At 36.4% G+C, this 23,555-nt stretch overlaps 1 protein-coding gene across 4 annotated transcripts in view; it reads left to right on the forward strand.

Moving 5' to 3' along the window:
• Nucleotides 1-320: 320 nt before the first annotated feature.
• Nucleotides 321-23,555, forward strand: part of LOC112457369 (furin-like protease 1) — a 230,339-nt gene continuing 207,104 nt past the window's right edge. For all 4 annotated transcript variants that reach the window (XM_025020377.1, XM_025020375.1, XM_025020378.1 and 1 more), the window contains exons 1-2: nucleotides 321-645; nucleotides 6,955-8,950. In XM_025020377.1, coding sequence (XP_024876145.1) covers nucleotides 8,711-8,950 — 240 coding nt within the window. In that variant the 5' untranslated portion in view covers nucleotides 321-645; nucleotides 6,955-8,710. The remainder of the gene's footprint in view (nucleotides 646-6,954; nucleotides 8,951-23,555) is intronic.

Genomic DNA, 23,555 nt, shown 5'->3' on the forward strand with positions numbered 1-23,555 from the left:
CGAGAGGGAGATCGAGGGGGTTTCGGAGGAGATTCGAGAGAGACCGAAAATACGCTGCATAACACTGGGCGGACGGGGAAAGGTGGCGGCGGGGGTGCCGCCGAACCATCGATGGTGGGGATGGACCGCGGCGGGTCGAGTCGTGGGCGCGAAATGGTCGGCGGAAAGGGGGGGCGCGCGGGAGAGGGGGGAAAACCGGGAGCAAGAGAGAGAGAGAGAGAGACGGCGAACGGAGCGGCGGGACGCGGGCAGAGGGGCGCGGAGAGCGAGCCGACCGACCAACCGTCTACCAGTCAGTCATCCGTGCTCCGTCGTACGAGTGAGATCGTGGCGGATACGCTCGCTCGGTGTGGTTACTCGCGCGCGCGCGACGACGACGACGACGACGACGACGATTCGACGTCGTCCCTCGTTCGACAGTCTGCAGGTCGCGGCCGATGCGGACCTAACGCGGAACACGAGGACGCGACACGTTCGCAGCGTCCGCGCGAACTCTCGAGGGCAGCTGGGTGCAGCGGCAGCAGCAGCGGGCCGCTCGCCGTGCACGCGCATCCTCTTCGTTTTCCGCGTTACTTTCTCAGCGACGAGGCGTGGACTCGGAGCGAGAGGGACTCGACCGACGGCGATCCCGACGAACGCGGAAAGGTGAGTGAGATTTCGTTTCGTCGTAATAATCGCGAGTGCGTGATAGTAGTACGTTGCTCCGAGTGCTCCGATCGCGCGTCGACATGTGATCGTCCTGTTCGCTGTCTGGTCGCCGAGTCGAGATACTTACGCGAATACCGTTAGGCAGCGAGACCTCTCTCCGCGAGGCCGTGAATGTCGCTTGAATTTCAGCGACAAAGGTCTACGCTCGCGGTCGGAGTTTTCGTTACAGGAAAGCGTCGTTTCTCTCCCGTTGAGAAACGAAAAAGGAACGAGCGCGTGAATTTACGCGATGTCGCGGAACGCAAAGGTCAGGGGCGGTACGTTGCATTTATCGTGAGAATTATTTCGAATCGCGGCAAGTTTATGTTTACGTCGCTCTCTCTCTCTTTCTCCCGCTCGTCCCGTTTCGGAGTCACGAGACGCGCGTCACGTGCGTCGGCCTTCACGCGCGCGGGAACCGCGCATTAATTTTGAACCAACGCGCGCGTACGCGATCGCTTACTTTTGGACTTAATTGCCGTGTAGAGAATACTTTTCTCTGTGATACGCGGCTTCATTACGTTCGAGAGATACTTGGCGTTCCCGCTCACGTGTCTCGAGTTTAATATTCAAAGGGATTTTAAGCATCGCTTATATTTCTTAAACGGAATAATGAATGAGAGAGATAAATCGCGGCTCGTAACAACGCGGTTACGTATCCTCTCGTTTGTTTGTAACCGTTTGTAACGAAATGTCGAAATTGTGATGTTTTTGTGCGTCCGATTTTTATTTTATATTTAATGCGAATATAATAAATATATCTGAAATGTGCTGTTTACGTAAAAATATGGGATGCACGAAACTTCTGGAAAAATTTTATTGATTTACAACGCACGATATTTATTACAAATAGCACAGAACTACAAGAAATGTAGAAAAGGGAAATGCGGAGCTATATTGCAGCTACAAATACTTTATGTGCATAGTATACTTTATTACACACTGTGTCAATATCAATATATTGCAAACAGTAATATTCATTATTACAAGTTTCTGAAAACAATATACAAAAAAATATATAAAATTTAAAAGTTTTAAAAATTTAAACGAATAAATAAAAATAAAAGGAAAAGACAATTTTTAAGAGATTGACTAAAAATAAAATAAATAAGTCTTGTGAGAGAGATCTCGACATGTATGAAATTAATTTCTTTATATATATATATATATTCCTATATTAATTTATATAATATATATAATCTGCGCAGAATAATTTTTCAACTTTTCTCTGAACAAATACATTTTTCGCAAAAAACTATAAAGGTTCAAATCTGATATTTTGCGAACACCGACGCCGCGACGTATCCAACTAGTTTCAATTAAACGTTTGCTCATCGAAAAGTATTTCGGTTCTCCCGAGGGAGAACGTGGAGGCAAATCGCCCCTGAGTTTCATGGAGCGATGTTAATTTACAATGCGGTGTTTACCGATCGCGAACGCGTGTGGTGGTTCCGAGGGAAAATAAATTCGCCTGCGAAATGCGCGGACATGCCAATCTCTTTATTGCGGTCGCACGTGTATTTTTCAGGATTCGCGGCATATACCCCGTCGGATAAATAATCTCGTTCGATTGCATTTGCCGAGGCTAAACGTTCCCGATTCGCGACCTTTTCCCGCGACTATTTGCATCTCTCGATATTGCATTGGCAATATCGCGAATATTTCGTTAAATATATAGCAAATGTATCAAAGATGCATTAATTCTCCAGATTAATCCGTAAATGATTTTCCGTAGATGTCTAGCACAAATTCTTTAAAAACGTATTAAACGTTTCGCAACTAAATCTCGGATTAGAATATGCCATTAAAATAAAATCCATTTAATATTGCTAAATGTATGTATATTTATTCTTATTATCGATTTACAGTATTGAAATTTAATATGCCAGGAGACTAAAATTGTTTTAAATTCTGTAGCTGGCTGCCGGTTTGAATCTCATGGGAAAAATTATTGATGAGAAAACGCGTTTTTGTAGCTCCACATTCCGTGAAACATGCCTTGCATAACTTGCATTCAGTATCCTATATCTTAACAAGGAGTTTGAATTGGTCGGTTTTTGCTCGTGCCTGCCCAGCATTTCCTCGTTATGATGGACTACGCTTATATCAAAGTACCTTTGCAGTCTCTGACCCCAGTTTCCTGTTACAAGAACGACCTTGGCATCGCTGCGTTTCAACGGGACTGTTCCACCTCGGCGAACTGCAATTTATTTTCATTATGAGATCTCGCTAGATCTCCAAGCTTTAAATTTTGGTAAAATTCTCAATGAAAATGACACGTCTAGCGTTAAATTTATCAAAAAATCTTTAACAGAATACGCATCTTTAAATATGATCTACATGATATCGTCCAAAAGTAAATTAATAAAGTAGCTATATGTATAAATCTTCTCGCGATATTTTTATTGCACGCAGAATTTACATCAGACGGTTTGTCTCCAATAATGTCGCTTCATTTTCATATTCAGTGATGCATTATCGATGAAGACGAGCGAAGTTACGAACAGTAATATTGTTCTGTGATAGAACGGCCGTTTCGCTTTACGATATAGAACCACTCCCCGTAATACTGAGATGCATATCAGCGATACTGCTCCGCTATTTCGAGAACTAAAATCTGTAACGAGATACGCTTTCGAATACTGAATAGTGAGGGTAGATTCATCTCGATGTTATTCCGTTAACAAAGCGTCGCGAATACGTGTACTCGAAAAATAGATATACGTTCGTAGATACTGTCCCAGAAATATCCTGGAAAATATTATATCCTTCATTCCGATATCGCATATCTCCATTACTGTCCATTAATAATTCGCAGTCGACCTATTTTTCGAACTGTTCCATTTGTTGACATTACTTTAACATAACTGCAAGTTTTCGCTTTGCGTCTATTATAGCCGTAGTCCTTTAAAGCACATTTAATTTTGTATCATGTCGAGCAATATACGAGAAAACAGAATTCAATGCGAATTAAACGTGATTTTACGCGATGCGTATGCTCATAAAAAATAGAAGGATTCGTGAGAGGTATTAATTCTCTTGAGTGTCGAAATGTGAAAAAATTTGTTTTAAATATTTTTTGTCACAAAGTTATCGAGATTTATTATTTTCCATTATTTATTTGAAATGATTATTTCTTATTATTTATGTTTTTATAATACGCGGCACACCCTGAATTGCGACGTGCATTAAATTTTCGATAAGATAAAATTCAAATGGGAATAAACTGGAGAACGTAATGTTTAGGGTGCAGTATGCATTAATACACATTAATACACGCCGCTCTTCCAAATAAATACTTGTAACTCCGAACTCGGGGAAACTCTCGCGTCGCTCGTTTTTGTTTAAAACCAACCGTCCAACTTTCTAATCGCGTGCACTGTATCTTCATTATTCCTTGTTACATCGCATAATCGGTCGCGTCACACAGACTCGATCTCTGTAACATTATTCCTATAACTATAAAGCATAAATATAACTAAATATAACTAAAATATAAATATAAATAAATATAACTAAAATATTAGTTGCAGTTAAAACGTTTTTACAAGCTTGAATTATTAGTCATCAAAAATTTGTGCATTGCTTTCGTAACGATTAGAATACATTTTCTATTAATAATGATAGTTAAGTTAATATTAAATTACTAATAATATTCTGACTTTTCAATTTTAAACATAATTCTTATGATTAAAAATTTAAAAACATTATTGTAACTGACATTTTTTATAAAATAAGGGATTAAGTTAAATATTACGAGTAAACGTGTCGACACAAAAATTAACGGAAAAGAGAGACAATTAATACTACGCAATATTTCATGTTATGAAATGTGTATATTCGCTATAATTCCTACCAATTCGTCGATTCTGTGCATTAAATATATCTCCGGTGAAAATTTGATTCAGATTAAATTTTCAAGTTTAATATTTAAGTAAACTTTAAATTAAGATTCTGTTAAAGGACGATCCTTATTTGTTCTTATCGATTTCTCAGCTCTTCTGCCTCTAGAGTCTAAAATAACTATCGCGAGTCATCGTCTTCGAGATCGAGCCGGCAGTCAGGTAGACTTAAGTACTTCGCAGTATCTAAAATGGATTCGTGGATATCATTTTCTAGTGTGAAGGCGATTATTATATATATCTGACGAAATATATCTGGCAGTATTTCGTTTTAGTTCGCCGCATTTTAGTCAAGAGATCGAATTCATCAAATCCGCTTTAAAAAGGAATACTCTTTCTCTCCGACGGGACTTATAACTCGACTTGATTGACCCTCCATTACCCCTTGTATTCAGCTTCCCTCGAATGGCAGTTTTGCCCTCTTTTATCTCGAAATTAAAAAGAGGGCCAGTTGCTGTCGTCTCGGCTGGTCGGCCGCGCCGACTCAGCTATGAAGAGAATAGAACGACAAAGAGAAGCCCGACACAAAGTGCGAGAGAGGATTGTGAAAGAAGGGAAAAGATGGTGTCAGAGATGAGGTCGGGGGAGGGGATAGTTGGATAGGACGCGAGTTGGCTTAAATTTAATTCACCTCTCTAGCAACCCTTTTCTATTCTCTCTTTATCACGACTCTGACGGGACGAGGGGGAAAGAGAAGAGGAGAGAGAGAAAGAGAGAGAGAAACAAGGTTGGTGGAAGACCAACTTGCGAATGCAATTTCCTCGCGGCGCCCGCTGGATGTTCCTGCGGGTTGCAACCGTCCGTACCGACCAATGTCGAGTCCTTTTTCCGGAGGCTGACTCATTCGAAAAGTCCTTTGAACGTGACGATAATGCGAACTTGCGGCACTTCATTTCACTATGGAGATTTATAGCGCGCTAATAACACGCGCAAGAGACATTGCCTGAGCATGAGTTCCACTTCTTTGAGGTAGATTTCGTAAATTGTTAGAATCTTGCAAAATAATATTTGCAGGGAGAACTACAGTGAATAGACCGTGTCGAGAAATATGAACTTTTGTCACGATGCAGTAAAATTAGATTGCAATTTATAATAGGTAATCGAAAATTATTTCACGACAATATTATTATCATATATCTTTCAGTTTCTTTTTTTGATAAGATGAGAAAAAATAAAATTCAAGTAAGTTATAAGACATTTGTATATAAAACAAGATTTGAAATTAAATATTTTTATTTTGCTAGATATTTGATAAATTAATATAATATTTTTACGAACATTTTAAATTACTGTCAAAATATATTTTTGTAATGCAATATAATTAAAGAAAATTTATATTTATAGTTATATATTTATTTATATAAAAATATATGTATAAGTGTGCATGTACAACGTATAATCTAATAATAATCGAAGAGCGACAATAATAAATTAACTATAATAAATGCGCCTTACAAATAGGAAATCAATCTTATTTTACGTGATCACCGTGACAACAATAATTGCAGTAAATGATCTCAAATGATAATTTTTAATGCCTTTAAAACGCAATTTTCTGTTGCTGACATAATGCTCACAATTGATGGAGATAGTATCGAGTGAATTATGTAGCGTAACGAGAGTTATGTAAAAGCTCGATACGAATCACGACGATTAACGTTGCACTTACTTCCGATTGCGATTTCGTTCCTGCAACGCGAAATCGCCGAGCGAAAATTAAGCTCTAATCCATAACGGGGAATCGGGTCACGTTATGCGGCGAATACAATTTCGACGAGCCGAAACTATTCCATCATGCCGTCGTAATCACCGTAAACCGACGTGGATTTTGCTGGGCTAAATCTTTTTTTTCTTGTCGGTACGAGAATGCTGACTGTGCCGAACGTTTCTCAAACGTGACGCTAATACAAAGCGTGAGTCCTTGGCGATGTAACGCATCGTTAACGATGGAGAATGATGTTACGAGATACCAAGAGATGCACATAGATAATGTCTTTAGATACGTATCTCCAGTCTACTCGTGTAGTTATGCGTTTGCATGTGTCTACTTTAAACTGTTTTCAAACCGTTGACTCTTCCTCGAAACTAATTTTCCTGTAGTTCGTATAGTTTTCAAAGTTCTTTGGAGTGTGTTGATATCAAAATTTATATATCAAAACTGACCAACTCAGATTTTTAGCAAGCGTATAGCGTATACCGCATCGTGCACCAGAAATTGCTTTGAAATTAATTTTCGTGACTATCAAGTACTTTAAGTGTTCCGTATATAGTTTAACTGCGATTTAGCAAGTTCAAGTACCTGAAACCAGTTGAAAATTTTTGCCGGAAACTTCAACTAATCAATTTCTCTTAACATCGTTTGCAGCTCCGAGACCCGTTCCAAAGCAAAGAGGTATCTCCCGTCTAACTCAGCCGTCTAACTCAGCCAGGACCTTGGCTGGTACACCTCGTCTCCTGCGGTGCGCCCAAGGGAACGATGCGGTGCTCGATGACGTGATCGACCTCTCGGTCAGCTACGCGTCGTGACCTCGTTCGAGTGGTTGGCCATTCACTTCTCCGGCGACCGAGCATCGTCGCCCTCGAAGAGCACGACAAAACAAAATTGAGAATCTCGTTTTTTTTTCTTTCGAAAAAAGAAATCAAGATACGAAGAGAAGTTTCATGGAGTTGGGCGTCTGTCGAGGCATCGACTCGTCGACGTGCTCGAAAGGAGGGGGCGTGCGAGAGAATGTCAAGATCATGAGGGCATCCCTGTAACGACGGATCGTACGTTTGACAGGACGAAGGGCGAGCGATTGAGATGCGCGGAAAGAGGATCTGACCAGATGCTTTGCTGACACCCGAAGAAAAGGGCGTAAGAGGAGGAATTCTGGAGGTATGATAGACGCGTGAGGAACGGAACGCTGACGACGTCGCGCGCGAGTCATTGAGACGTGTCGGCGAAAAATTCCACGTCGGCGAAGCTGCACACTTCTTCTGCTACGCTCGAGAAGAGGCGATCGAGAAACACAGGAGATCCAATAGCGAAACAGTCACCTTGAGCTGAAGACATGAAAGATTTCAACAAACGGACGTAAACTATGAAAGTCGATGGACGAAAATCAAGACGAAGATCAAGATCGGACGTGAGATTTTTTATTAACCGGAAGAATTAGATGCGACAATTTGATACCTAACAGATCTGGCTAGCTCAGTTAGATATATAGCTAACTCAGTTTGAATAAACTGTATAATAGAGGATATACCGCGCGAGAGAAAGCGATGACAAATCTCTGGTCTTCTTGAGACCCCCCGTGTGTGAAACTCAGCGTGCGGTAGGCGTGGAGGACAAGGTCGCGTTGGATGTCCGCGTGGCGTGAATATCCGCGAATCGGGAAGGTCACTCGCGATCGCCGCAGTGATCGCGCGCGACGGCGGACATCCGCGTGGTTCGTGGTTGTACTCGCGACGCTGTCATCGCGAGAATCATTCCGTTTTCCCCACTCGTCGACGGCCACATGACTTGACGACTGCCTCCTTCTTCTCCCGCTGCTGCTCCTGCCCGTTGACCGAAGGCGGCGGCGGCAGTGGCGGCGACGACGTCACGGCGACGTCGACGTGGACGATAGCGACGGAGGAGTCAACGGCTGACACTGTGTGCGGCGTGGTGGAGGTTCGGTACTTAAAACGAGTGACACACGCCGCCGGCGATTCAGTCGTTCGCAAGCGGTTGATTCGCAGGTGGCGAGACGTGCGTGGGTGCAGCCTGCGTGACGCGCGTGTGTGGGTGTGTATGTGAGTGATCGAGTTTTCCCGGATCATCGTCCGCGTGTACACGTGAGCAGTCCGTAAAAGGGAGCTCTCACACAGAGAAAGAACGGAAGGATCGGTCGAGAAGAATCGCCGCAGCAGGGAACAAAAGAGATAGAGAGAGAGAGGTCATACATAAAGTAGTCCTGTCGGAGGCTGTGGATCCTTCTTCTTTTCCGTTTCGGCAACCGTGGTGCATCGTGACGACTGCAGTGGTGTTTGTCGTGGTGACGCGGTGTTACCATCGTGTCGCTGCTGCCCTGGCGAGTGGTGGAAGCGGTGGCGACGGTGGCGGTGGTGTTGGTGGTGGATATCTATATATATAGTAGTGGATGATAACGGTGGCCCGCGGGGGTGGCGAAACTGGAGCAGCCGGTGGCGATCGTCGTCGTCGGCGCAGCGGAGGAGCTATCATGTGCACGTGGCGGATTTTCGGACTGGCGGTCGTGGCCCTGTTGACTCTCGGCGGTCGAACGCGCGCGTACACCAACCAGTGGGCGGCACACATCGATGGAGGAGAGGAAGCGGCCAGGCGAGTTGCGGACAACCATGGATTTCGCTATTTGGGCAAGGTCAGTGCCACGAGAGATCCAGGCCAGATTGGGACTGGATCCCTCTTTTTTTTAATATTATTTTCGCGATCATTGTGCGCTTCTGGATAGTCGCAAAAAATTTTTTTTGCACGACCGAGTGCAAACACGGTTTGACGTTTTTTGCCTGAAACGAACATCTGCCGATACAGCTACTTTGATAATTATTGTATTGATATCGTTTAATTAATCGACTGTGATGGGAAAATGGAACGGTTATGAGATGGGATTATTGACGAGTAATGATGAGTATTATTCAAACGAGATTAATTGATCCAAATATATGTTTTGGTTTGTGTAATGCGATAGTTTTCTTTAATTAATGGAGCAGCGTTTAAATTAAATTAAAAAGTAAAGGTATTGAATGTTTGTTAATTGAATCGTTGAGAGAAAATCGAAGCGCCAGCTTCGTAAGCCACGCGGTGAAATAAACAAGAATGATATCATCGCGAAGGTGAATTATATGCAATGCGCTTGAAATGAGGCACGATGAGATTTAATGGCAACGTTATTCCAGGCAACAAACGATCTACGCCAGTTGTGGCGGCTCGATTAGTATACAACATCCCGGTTAAAATTACAAGTTTATTTAACTTGACATTATCAACTGCAGTAAATTTGAATGCAAATTCGAGTTAGAGAAGATTCTATTCTCGTGTAGAACAATTTGACATTACAGCGAGGAAAATCGCTTTGACTTTAATTAAATTCTATTTCATCATTCATTTCGTGAAGTTAAGAAGTGCGGAGATCGCTCAAATTGATCTCTCTTATAAATTGAATATGCGAATTAATATTTAAAGAAGAAACACATGCTACAGTGAACCGTTTAAATATGCAATTAACGATCCGCAAATACGTTGAATTTGTTCACCGATATTAGCTTTATTTCTCCAATAGAGTTATTTTAAAGAGAAACGTAATATCGTCTTCATTGAACGATATTTCAAAAGTTTTATAATCTTCAATATTTTTATATTTTTATTTTGAAATTGAGAGATATTATATATAGAGTATATACAGAGTATACTTATTTCTCTCGCTTCGGTAACATGCTTCAAAGGGAACTTTCATACTGTATGATAACGTTCGAAATCGAAATTGGCGGAGAGTTGAACTCAGTACATTTCCAACCGATAGATCTCGTGTGGATTCAGTACGATATCTATATTTTGCTCCGAGCTTAAATAGTATAAACCCCCAAATTGAAATCCTTATGGATCTCTATTATATCTCTTTTACGTTTGGTTCGTCGATACGATTCTCATTCCAAGCGATTGACATTCTTATCATTTTCATTGATCACGACGTTTTCGTCCTTCTAGTGAGTTCTATTTTTTCTATTTTTTTCTTGAAGAACACAGTATCGATTTTTAGTGGCATTTGGTTTTTCATCAATTTTCGCGATTCAGAGGAAACATGTCGATTTCAAAACGGACATCGAATCTATTGCCGTATTTTTCGTGCCTTCTGCGATCACAATGGAAAAATTTCTCCGCCACTCGTTCATATGCTGTTTCATCATGCTCTTTTTTTTATCGCGAGACATGCTATCGTCAGGAAGCGTCTATATAGCGCACTTCGTTGATTCGTTGTGTAATAATTCCCGGATTATAATTTGTTCGGAAAATTATATAACTTTATTCAGGAGAGAGATTCGGATTATTTTTAGATTTCGATTTACATCTTTCTATGAAGCAGACGCGTGATGTCATTTCATCATTTAACCAAACATCGGCACACATGCATCAGAAAGCATGCGATAATTTTGCTTGGTTTACTTTATGATATTCTTATTTTGCATGCGTATAAATTAGTGCGTACGAAACATATTTTAAGAATATGATTTATAAACGGAGTAAAATTTTTGTATAATATGTGCGGATTTTTATCTCTATAATAATATTTTTAGGGGGAACGAATATATTAAAATATTAGTCAAAATCTCTCTGCATTATAAAATTATATTATACGGATTTTTAAAATGTTTTTAAAAGGAATTCGAATATTAGAGATTTGCATATTCTATAAAACTCTAATAATAATCGTACTTAGAACCGGTCACAGAACAAGGATTTTTCGCATCGAGAAATTACAGTTTGCTGTATTTGTGCTACTTATCAGTAGACAAGATAACGATCCAATCCTGGTTATAATCGATTTGACTCTCCTCGAGGAACAGATCGCTGACGTAAGTCTTGGTGACGTGCGCCTCTGTTTCAGTGACCGTGAAGGTCGCCATGTAGTAGACTTATCGCAGTTGTTATGCAGACGGAAATTAACCTCCGCGACAATCTCCTTTCTGCCTAAATAGCTCACGACGGAAAATCGAACTCGCTATCTTCGGTTTCCACGTCGGTTCTTCTTCAGTCGAGCACAATCGCGGTGGACTCCAATTTAGAAGGCACTGCGTATATGCACTGTTTCACCGAAATATCGCGCTCCCGATAAAGCGGTCGAGTTGAGAATATCCCGAATTTTAGGTTGTTCAGAAAATTCTTGTGCGGAAATTTTTTGATTTTTAAAGTATAAGTTTACGTTGTGCTTGCGATTTTATTTTCCTTCTCGTTAATCTTGATGATTTCATCTTCAAAATAAAACCGATTATGCTATATTCTGTATCTTAGGAGGGAGAAGAATAAACGTGTATTATGTTTCTTATTCAGTAATCAATATTACTGTAGTAAGTTAATACACTAGCAAAATTAAATAAATTGCTGGACAAAAAGTTAAGTGATCATTTTATTTATCATGATATTATTTAAATATAGGAATTATTTTATATATTAATTAATGCCTTCTTAATGATTATTGCTAATAATCACTAATATCTGAAACCTTATACAATACATATATATCTCAAAATGACTTTGACATTGACTCTTGCGTGATTTTCCTAACAATTAACAAATATCTATACGCTTCTGCATTTCGCATTCTGTTTTTATTTGTAATTGAGAAGCGGCGGAAGCAGAACAAAGCCTGGTTTATAATTACGCGCGTACTGTGATACTGATGATTTTTAAGATCGTGTAACAACAGGATGTTGCAACTATAAGAGGGGAGATAAGCGCATATATACATTTCGCCAACGCAAAACCACTTCTGTACAAAACGTTCAATTTAAACCGTGTAAAATTCACGCTATTTAAATGGGTCGTTCGAGCACGTTCTTTTTATTTTTATTCTCTTATTCATTTTTTTTTCCATTTCACTAATATATACGCGGATGATTCGCTACTGCCACCGACTGACCAGCGATACTCATGCGTAAACCATGCTCTCGCAGAATAGCGCCGTAACGTGAAATCGCGTTCGAAACTGTAATGCGATAAACAGAATTTAAAAACGGGAATTTACGGAATTGCGAAATTTTAGTCGTATTAATCTCTCTTGCGGAATATGGAAACTCGCGGGTGTTCCGTGTGTGTCAGCTGTTCCGTTACGCGCGCTGAAGTGGCCTCGAATGTTTGCCGATTTAATTTTGCAAACGGCTACAATCACTTGCGAAACGCCGAATGATCGCGACCGTGCGTTTATGAACGCCTCGTTAATAGACACCGAATACACACATGCACATTGAACGTTGCCTCTGGCTTGGCATATTGATCTCTCGTTGCTTTTCGTGCACTTTGTAATTTTCCGCGAATAGTTTATATTTTATTAAGTACATGCTGAATATTTTTCAAGATAAAAGCAGCAACATATATCGCTGATTGTGCAAAATGTGCATTAAACATTCGTAAACAGAACGACTCGCAAAAGAAGAAATATCGAAGACATAATGGATACTGAAAAATATATTGTTTAATTACTTATTGTTTTGTTTTACAGATAGTTATAATTATTTTTATTTATTATTGATTTTAATTAAATTAATAAGTCTCCTACGTCTATTTCGTGCTCTCGTGTTTTGTCTGTATCTTTTTATCTTTACTTATTAATTTAAAAGTACACTATACCTACAGATAATGTAGTTTACAATCGAATTCATATATTTCTGAGAAATGTAGTTTTACACACTCTGATAGATAACGATTAATCTTCTTTTTTAATATTTTGATAAGCTTTTACTATGTTGGGGTTTCCCGGCCATAATTACTCTTATTTAGCAACTACCGTCAGTCCTTGAAAAAGTTGCGATACCGTGCCTTATCAAGCAGTCAAGTTTACTTTAACGTATTTTGCATGTATTATTGAACGTTATGCATGATTAGCGGTTGCTAAAGACCGGGAATACCCTGTTTTTATTTTAATATATAAGAAAACTTGGTGATAATGATAAATAGTTCAGTTATATAATCGCTATAAATGATAGCAGACTTGCAAAAGGATAGCAGTTTTTATTTATTTTTTTTAACTTTGATTTTATTATTTTTTATTTTAATTATGTTAAATTAATATAAATTTTTATTTATAGTTCAATTAATATAAACTTTTAGAAATTTTTTTAAAGTTTTGTTATAATAATGTTATTAATATTAAATTATGCAAGCGCAATTATAAATATATTAGAGCCTGTTAATTGGATCTTAATAAATTTTTACCAAGTATTTTTATAATTATTTAATCTCAGGTTAAGATTTGAAGTTTTTCACTTTTATATAGTTTATTTTAATATTTATGTACTGTTATTTTAATAGTTACTTATTTTGAAAATTTTTTCTGAATTTTTTATAGAATGTATGCATATTTTACACATTTCTTTATTTTAAAATCTTTAAAATACATTAAATATTTTCTTTCTACTTAAGTTAATTTATAAAAATTTCAGCAGTTATAATGTTCAACGTTTTGATAATTTTAATTATTTATTAAGTTTGTATTCAATTATTTGATTATATCCAACATTTGCAGTATTTGCACAAATGTAATTACCTTCATTGATTAGATCGAACCGACGGGGTATAAAATCAGGATTAAATCGAAATAGAAAATCGACGGTAGATAAAACTGGTAAGATACGATAGGGGAATGATTTGTGAAGAGGGAATAATCACAAAGAGATTCGTTTCAACGATAAACTGAGCGACCGTAGAAAGATTCGTCTACTTTTTATATAACTCCTTTCTTCGTTGTCTGTCGCATCGGAGAGAAGAAAAATTCTCACAAAATGAGTATTTTCCGACCCGGGTAAATAAAAGTAATTTTTTTAATTGCGAGGCAACTTTTTCTCGAGAATTTGCCAATTTCCTTTTACTTGGAATCCGCAGAACTTTTTATCGTTTTTATTCTGTTTTTAGATTAGAGATCTTTTGTGAAACGCTCTTCCTGGATCTCTGTTAGATTTTATCTAATGATAAAAAGATTTTTACTCCCTTATTTAAAAAGAGAAGGAACTCTTGTTTCCAGCATTTTGAGCATACCTGAAATCTGAAAATATTTGAAATATCTCACTTGGACTTTTACCGATATTGTTATCTTGAATCTACTTGAGTTGCGTCGTATAGCGAAGTGTTTCATTTCCATCGAGTTTTGCTGGCAGTCCAGTCAAAGTAAAGTAATACAAAGCGAAATAATAATTGTTAAAGAATAGCAATAATTGCTCCATATAGAAAGTAAATTTGAATCTGCTAATATTAGAGCAGATTCAACTTCGGCCTGGCTGCAAAGTTTTCTTTTTCGTGAAAAGAAAACTTTCTTTTACTTCTTATATTCATGAGATTGTAAAATATGAATATTTTTTCTTCCAATATTTAATAATTTTGAAATATTAATATTTTATTTTGTACATTGAACATTAATATCTCGATTGAGCTGAATAGAAAAAATTATATTTTTGAAATATCTTGTATATTTTAATTACATATATGTAATTTAATTAATTAATAATTAATGGATGTTGGCATTTTTTTATTATCACCAGTATTAATCTCGGAAATAGAGATGTCGGATGTTATTAATATTTTACTAAATTTAAATATCTCTGTTATGTAACGTGATGATTTGCTGCTGAAAAAGCTCCACTTATCGCATATCGTGGCTGGTTTTATCTCCCGTTTTAATGCGGCGCCGCATTTAGTCTGATAGACGAGCTGTACACATCAGTTTTCGTATAACGCGATAGCCGAAATTCTGGCGGACAGTAACTGTCCGGGACTTTAAAACTAGTTAAAAGTTGTCGGACCTGGACAAGAAATACGAGCCGTTAAACGGAGTCGCTTGTTGAAACTGCGACCGCGGATCTCTATAGCTACGATACGCTCATTTCGTTCGCGGTAAATGTGTTATAGGCCGTTATTAATTTATCGCTATTATAACGGAGCCTCGATCCGAACAGCTGTACGGTGGGGCCGCCATTATGGTGGCTTTCTCATCCCAAATTTTAACTATGAATCGATATGTTGTTCATTTTAACGATGATACGCATTGTCCTAGAACCTATAAGCAGAGTTTATTAGTTTTGTAATGCATTCAAATCGCGGCCTGTCGGAGAAACTGCGGATGTAATACTCGATAAAACCAGTTCTGAAAGTGAGAAAATACCCGATAGTGTGTCGTGTTTCGCCATCGGCGATTGACCGTAATGAAAACATTGTGATTACGCACTTTTTATAGCGACTCGGCGTTAATTTTTGTGATCACTAAACTTGAAACAGATATTTTAAAAACATTAGTTAGGTTTATTAATAAACTGTATTTTAAAAAGAATTATTGGAATTTGTTGAAAAAGTTAATTAACATTTATATAATACTAATATATCTGGTTTATAAGAAGCCAGAGAAGATATAAAAAAATGTAGAGATGTGTTATTTTTTCAAAATATCTAAAATATCTTAAAATATCGCTTTCAGCGAAGAAAGAATTTTATATTTTTATTGCTTTGAATAAACTTGATATATTCTTAAGCATAGCTACGTATTTTTTAAATTTTATATTATCAATTACTATTTTTAACAGATTCTTGAGTATGAGTAAATAATATCAGTCAATTATTCGTGACATGCTATATTTACAATCCCAACAAGAGAATGCATTTCCTATTACATGAACACTCAAGATACATTTCCGTTTTATATGTCTCTGTGCAAGTCGATGAAAAGGCGAGCACGCAAAAGAACATTAGGTTCTCGTATTTGCAATTCGCCTGCACCTTTGCCACTTGAGGGGCGAAGGGGTGACTATATCACATTAAGTGAATACTCGAGGCGGAGATAAACGCAGCTTTTGTCTTTTATGAGTTTTCATGCTACTTCGAGATCAAACGATCGAACGTATAGGAAAGCAAACAAAAAATTGTAATTGGATTTTATTTGTTGCGTGACAAACAAAAATCTACCCTTGAAATGCACGGATATAAACTTGTTACATTTTTATTTATTTTTTTTTGTAATATGTCCCGAAAAATATCATGTGATATATACCATTTTTTTGGAATATATTATTATTAAGAGAGATGGAATTTATTTTATATTTTTATTTTTTTTTTATAATTGTTGAAAGTTGAGTGCTTTGAACTATTTCATTCATGCAAATACAAGTTAATTAGCGAAAAAAATTATTTAAAAAATATTGAGTGAATACACACATACCTATATATAAAATTTATGGATTTTTTAATTTTATTTTTTTATCTATTTAATTAATTTAATTATTAGTTATTCTACGCTTAATTATATTACATATACGAATAAATCAATAAAAATAAATCAATTTTTGTTTCTCGAAGAAACATTTTCATATTATATTAAAAATCTTTATGTAAAGTACATCCGCAAAGGCTTAATTATTTTATTAAACACTATTTTAAATTGTTTTTAATATATGTAAGATAAATCACTTTTTAACAATAACTTATAAACAAACGCATTACGCATAATTTTAAGCGAATAATTTGTTAATTGTTGGCTAAAATCCACATTTTAGATAATAAGTTAAAATAATGATACATAGCATCTTGTTTCTGATTTTGTTCGTTGTCGTGTTTAAATAACATGTTACGAAGCGCGAGTTATGTAATAGCTTTGCTTGACAGCTATTATGTATATTAGAATCAATAAAATGTGCACTATATTTTTTGTAGGTTTCAATTGGTTTTTCTTACAACAAATGTTTGAATAGTGACGACAATACGGTGGAGCAGGTAGACAGACCCAACTTTTTCCCATGTAATATAAGTAAGCGGTACACCTGGTTACTAAATCTGTTGAAATCTAGCTAGATCTGGCAGCCAAGTTTTTTTCTATTATGTCATTATTTTACGCTTGTTATTGCCGCACGCGAATTTTAATACAATTGAACATATTTTACATTCAATGCTTTTATACACTAATTTCAAAATACACGATAATTAATTTTTGCAGAATTTTTACTGAAGAAGAGATTTGCTCTAAATTTGTTGTATAATTGCAATTAATAAGACATCTGATGATACACGTTGCACAGTAATATTTTTTGCCGTAATTATTTGAGATAGAAAGGAAGCAAAATAGTTTCGGAGCACTCATGCAACGCAATCGTTTTACGAAACCTCATATATTTTTCATGGCGTGTCTCAATACGCTCATTTAAACTCTGCATTCAATTCATTTTCTTGTCACATCTGAAATGCGAAAGAATCTATATCTTATCACTGATATTACCATTTGTCTCATCAAGGCGAAGTTCTATCAAGAAACGAACCACGTCCAAAAATCGATTTCTCCTTCAACATAAAGTCAAACTTTATCATCGCTCGACACCCTCGTTGCGAGTAATTTTCTCTTTCATCGATCTCCCTTTTGTTTAATAACATTTTGGTCAGCGACTAGATAATAATTCACGTTAATTGGCCTCACAGAGCAGCTTTGCTGCATTTTTCGACATGCCTTCACTGGTATATATAAAATAGCGAAGCATAGCGTTATTCCATAATATTTGATACGAGCATGCTGTGACGGTTAATAATTTGAGGAACTAGAATTTTTTAAATGAGAATTGCGCATTTAATCTCCTTCTGTCGCGAACAAAAGACGGTCGTCAATCCCAACGCTTTTAAAAATGAAATTTTGCGATGATAAATTTTCCTTTTAATGCCTTTTAATAACTTTTTCACAGAGACTCCTATTTAGCATGTAATATATATTTTGCTATTTTATTGCGATTTTATCATTTCATTTTATGCTTTAGATTTTTATTCACGAAATTTCAAAGATAATGTGTTACATATTATCACTAGTATGCTACTATAAACTAGATAATAAAAAGTAAAAAATGCTTGTGATTGTGTATAAAAGTCAATTTTAAAAATTGTTTACCATTTCTGAATTTGTTTTCCGAGACTAAACAATATAAAAACGCATTGTAATATTATTGCTTGTTGAAATTAAAGGTTAATATAATTAATAAATGCGGTCGCTCTTAATGGCGTTCGACGTTTTTTTCTCGAGCGTTTGCCGACGTTTAAATGTCAATGACCGCCCATACGCATCCCTCCAATATCTTCTATATACCGCCGAGAAGAGACGAATCGTTAAAGCTTCCTACTGATGGGAATGGCGGGGTTGCAGTTCGGGCAAAATTCTTCAGTCTAGACATCGCCGGAGAGAGAGAGAGAGCGCGACGCGCGGAAGCATTTAGATCGTATCTATATAGAAAGAGATGACACGATAGAAGGAAAGATACGCGAATCGCGATGGACGAGAGATAAGGTTGAGAGTAAGAGGGAAAGACAGTGGATTGACTGGTTTTCCGACTTTTTCGAACTTTCTTCCTCTTCTCTCTTCTTGACCTCATACTTTAGTCTTCTTACGCTGCACCTTTATCTCTTACATATCTTTGTTACGCAAGATGTTGTAACTTTTCAAAATACGATTTTTTTTTAATTTTAACAGCGACGAAAAATCTTCATTACGAGTAAATATTTTTATCATATAGATATTTTTTTGCGGAAATCTGATTTTTTTAGCGGAATATTTTTCCATCTTTCTCTTATGCTACTTTTATTTAAATTAACAAATTATTTTAACCAATTTTATATTACAATATTTTTATAGTTTTTTATATAAACTTGATTCATGTTCTCTTATCACATTATAGAATTGATTATCAATAATTGTAACGTGCAATAAATTGAAATTATTTTGCATAACTGTTTTTTTTTTTTGGAGTTTTTGAACGCACATTGTAATAAATGCTCTGATTAATAATGCTGTTTTTTATATGGTATATGATTAAAGAGAGTGAAAGTGATTATTACAATTTAGATAGTGTGAGGTAAGCGAAGATTATAAATTGGCAAGAATGTAATGCAATATCGATTTCTCTATGCTGCAACTGCGCTACTACACTCTAGCCTCGTCTTAAGACTATCGTAATCCGCTGTTCAATTAGATTTCAAGTTACTCTCTGTACAAGCGATCAAGTACCGGTCTGAATGCTTTCACCACAGCGTCTATATACCTTTGCATTAATGTTAGAATTGATTGGAGTAATCATTGTCGTGGCGCGAACGTAACAATTCATTAAAGTGAGATTATATCGAAGAGATATCAGAAGCTTTAAAGTAGCTTTTAAATAGTGTCGCTGCAATATTATTTGTTCAATAGCAATCGAAAGTTTTGAGAAGAATGGAAATGATTAATTTTAGTATTTTGATATAGTGCAATGTCCTAGTTATCTCAACTAATATGATTTATCGTTGATCGACAATCCTTGATGATTCTGATTTTATTTGTGCCTATCGTTTCATTATCTACATATCTAATTAAACCATGATTATGAAGCAATTGATACTGATTCTATATAATTACAAAAATTATCAGTATGCTAAATAAAGTATATACTCAGAAACTATTACGTAAGCATGTGCAATTTAAAAGAAAATCTTATTAGAAGGTAGAACAATGCGGCCATATAAAAATAATAACAACGCAAGCGGTAATTTTCGCGACGTCACCGCGAAGAAGTTTCCGGGGATGACGAACTCTTCAAGTTCGTTTAAGCACGTCGAGCACGTCGTCCATTTTCCCGCCGGCTTTTCCTCTTAAACAATGTCATCTTGCCATTATTATATTCTCGTGCGGAATCTCGATCGCGTTCGGTGGGCCAATCGCGCACCCTTTATCGATCACTGTCGGTGGAACGTGGAGCGGTTCTCAGCACCCTGACACAATGGCCATCGCCTTTGGAAGTTCGAGCGTTGCCGCACTTAAAGCTACGCGCAGTTCCGACCGACATGTCGAAGTGCACCGGTCGTTGCAGGGTGTGTATGTTCTGTGTGTGTGTGTGTGTGTGTCAAACTTTAGAGGCGGTTGCGACGGATGTCAATTCAGAACCTGATCTAAATCAAATCTAATAAGGGATAAGGTAGAATAAGATATTTTTATAATATACGCAATACATATTTTGCAATAATCTTTATTATAATTGTTTTTTTTTGTGATGTAAATGATAAAAGAGACAAAACAATGAATTTAACAAAATCGTATTACTAATTGTTCATTGGTATTAATTTTCGAAATAATATACGTTTTTATACATTTATTGTTATAAAATATTTTTGTAACAGATGTATTGAGTATATATTTTCTCATCTCAATTAACTATAATTATAAATTAACGTTAATTATCCCATATTTTGATATATTTTAATATATTTTTTATTATACACAGATAAGTATATAAATATGTATAATAGATTTTAATTGAAAGTTCGCTTTTGCATAAAAAAAATAATTAGTAGAGATCTTTAAAAATATGTAACATCGAAAACGCGTAAAATAATGAAGTTTACCGGCAAACTGATATGAATGCACAAAATTGATCTGTCTCGACTATCTCGTCCTACATGTATTATAATATAGTGTTTGACATTGATACATCAGGGCGAAGTATCAATTGCGGTTAGCGTTGCGGTACATCAGCCTTGCTCTTGTGAGTAATTTTGCAATTGAGAATCATGCGGTCCGCACGAGGATGGTGCATCGCTCGTATCGTATCCGGTGTACTTGTACATGCAGATTCTTGCTAGGATATATTACGCGCGATATATCAGTGTACTTTTCGATGTTTCGATTTACACCTCTCGATATTGACTGTCGACGACGGTGTGGCGTCAATTCTGCCATGAGTACGAGCTCGCGTAAATTGCATCCTTTCCCCGCGACGTAGTTTTCCTTCATCCAATATCGCAAATATACATCGGTATCAGCATTGCGCTGAAAGGAAAAGGAAATGGATTCTAAGCGCGTCGCCGATATTATATATACCTACAAGAGAAAATGAGATTTTGCAGAAGCAGATCTTTGTTTTTTTTTTCAAGCTGAAATTGCGATTGGCGTTTGAGTCAGTAATGAACCGATAAAAAAAAGAGTAAAGTTTAGTTAGATTCGTTTCAGTAGAGAGCGTTTGTCTTTAGAAAGAAGATTGTCTGTAATTAAAAATGATCGAAAAGTTCCCTTAAGGTCGATTCAGCACAGCCGTGCCGTACCCGTTATACCGTATCACGGACAGAAACATTAGACAAGGATTCCTATTGTCTTCATCCTTGTCTAATGTGTCTCCATCCTTGTCTAATGTTAACGATACGGATACGGTACGGGTACGGCACGGCGTGTCTGAATCGACCTTTATTATTCTTTTATTCCCTTTTTTTGCAGCACTGCAGTTAATTTCTCTATCATATAGCTGGTAACTCTCATCGTCATTTTAATGAGATTTACAATTATATGTGTTATATTTCTGCTTGAATTTCACGCTATTATAAAAAAAAGGTAAATATAATATCTCTATTTATCTATTAAATCTGATTATGACCTTACATCATTGTAGAGTCAATTATACAATATTCGGGGGTAGTTTTGCAATTAAATTGTGAATAAGAAATTGTGTTCAGCAAAGATGTTGTTCGAATGTCATTTTGATGTTTCATTTATGTTCGATATTATTGGATTTATGTTCGATTATTATTGGAAGTATACATCGGTATCAATCAGATTAATGGAACGATATAAATCAATAATTATATGTATTTTCACAATCACAACAAATGATTACACTTTCTATCACAGAACCACATATACATATAAATATGACATCTCTGATTATTTCTGACAAATCCAACTAAGAGTAATAAATCTAGCTGGAGTTATTAAATTCACTATATATTAATATATGAGTTCTGCATTAAAATCTACAGCTCAATAAACTTTCGTTCACTCACGCTGTTTAATTTTCTCTGCATAACGCGGCTTGTCAAAATCCGTTCAACAGAGTCTTCTTAATTAGAAGCGTTTTCAATTCTACTTGATCTTATCCCCCCTGACGACGTTTTTCAGTGGAAAATAAGTGCGCGCGGCTGGACCGGTCTGTCTCGCGTCTGCAAGAGGAGAGCTGAGTAATCAGCCTCATTGATCCAACTCCTCGGAGCAATGACTCTCTCTCTGCAGTTGCGATATGCGCGCGCGCAAACATGCGTACGTGTGTGCGTGCATAGGAACTAGACGCACGCACGTGCAGGAAACCGCATTCGCAAAAACTTAGACAGAAATTAATCTTACGGACTTTCTGTTAGGAATCTCGGTAAGAGCACAGAGGCATTTTTCTTTTTCTAAAATTTCTGATAAAGTCGAAAAGTTTTTACAAATTGTAAGTATTTATTTAAATGTTTTTATTTTAAACTTAAATTACAGAACTTAAATATTATTTTTTACGATATGGAATTTCATATTTTTTTATTTATTTTGTATGGCTGATGAGAGAAACAAAGTTATTTAATTGTACAACATCAGAACTCCGGTCAGAAAGGATAAAGATGAAAAGTAATGAAAAAGATAATGAAAGAATTACAGTAAAAAGAAATATTGTTTTTGACGCATAAAAAAAATAAAGATAGATGGAAAGTATGAAATTTATAACGTATCAAGAAGCTCATAAGAAATATTCATGAGGGATTTTGCTGCCACACTTTCCGCGCTCATTTTAAGATTATAACATAAACGCAACGATGCGATCTGTTGCAATTAACGTAGATTTTCTTTCTTTATGCGTACACAGTAAAACTAATCTTAATAAAAGAGTTGAAATATTAAGCCCTAATTAACTACAGGAATTTATTAGAGGCAAATAATATACAAATACAGATTATAAAGTATCTTGCGAGGTATCTTGCAATTAATTATATAGTAATGCGTTATTTATGTGCTTTTCAAATCCGTAAGAAAAATTTTTGCGCTCGTTTCATTCAGCCAAACAAAAAAAATGTTTTAATGAGGGCAGTAGGCTGCCAGTGAGCCATCCTATACGTATTACTCACAAGCGATTCTGAAAATAAAATATACAGAATTTATACACTAATTGTATAAGTATGCACTCTCACATTAGAGTAATTTCGAGTTTTGCGCCGCATTCTCTAAAAGACTTTTCTCTTGATATGAACACACAGTAATATGTTTTCTTAGAATTCGTTAAAAATTTAAAAATTAGATTACTTAACTATGCACAATAAGTACATAATCGAATTATGCACTTTTATCTTCAGATAATTTCGATATTTCTGCTGCATATTTTTTTCCTCTTACGATGGATAAAGACATCTACGCCTAATTAATCCCAAATTGTAAAACTTGATAAATACACATATATCTATAATTTATGCGTTAAAAAAAT

Source organism: Temnothorax curvispinosus, unplaced genomic scaffold (genome assembly GCF_003070985.1).
Source record: "Temnothorax curvispinosus isolate PA1 unplaced genomic scaffold, ASM307098v1 QBEX01007734.1, whole genome shotgun sequence".
NCBI lineage: Eukaryota > Metazoa > Arthropoda > Insecta > Hymenoptera > Formicidae > Temnothorax > Temnothorax curvispinosus.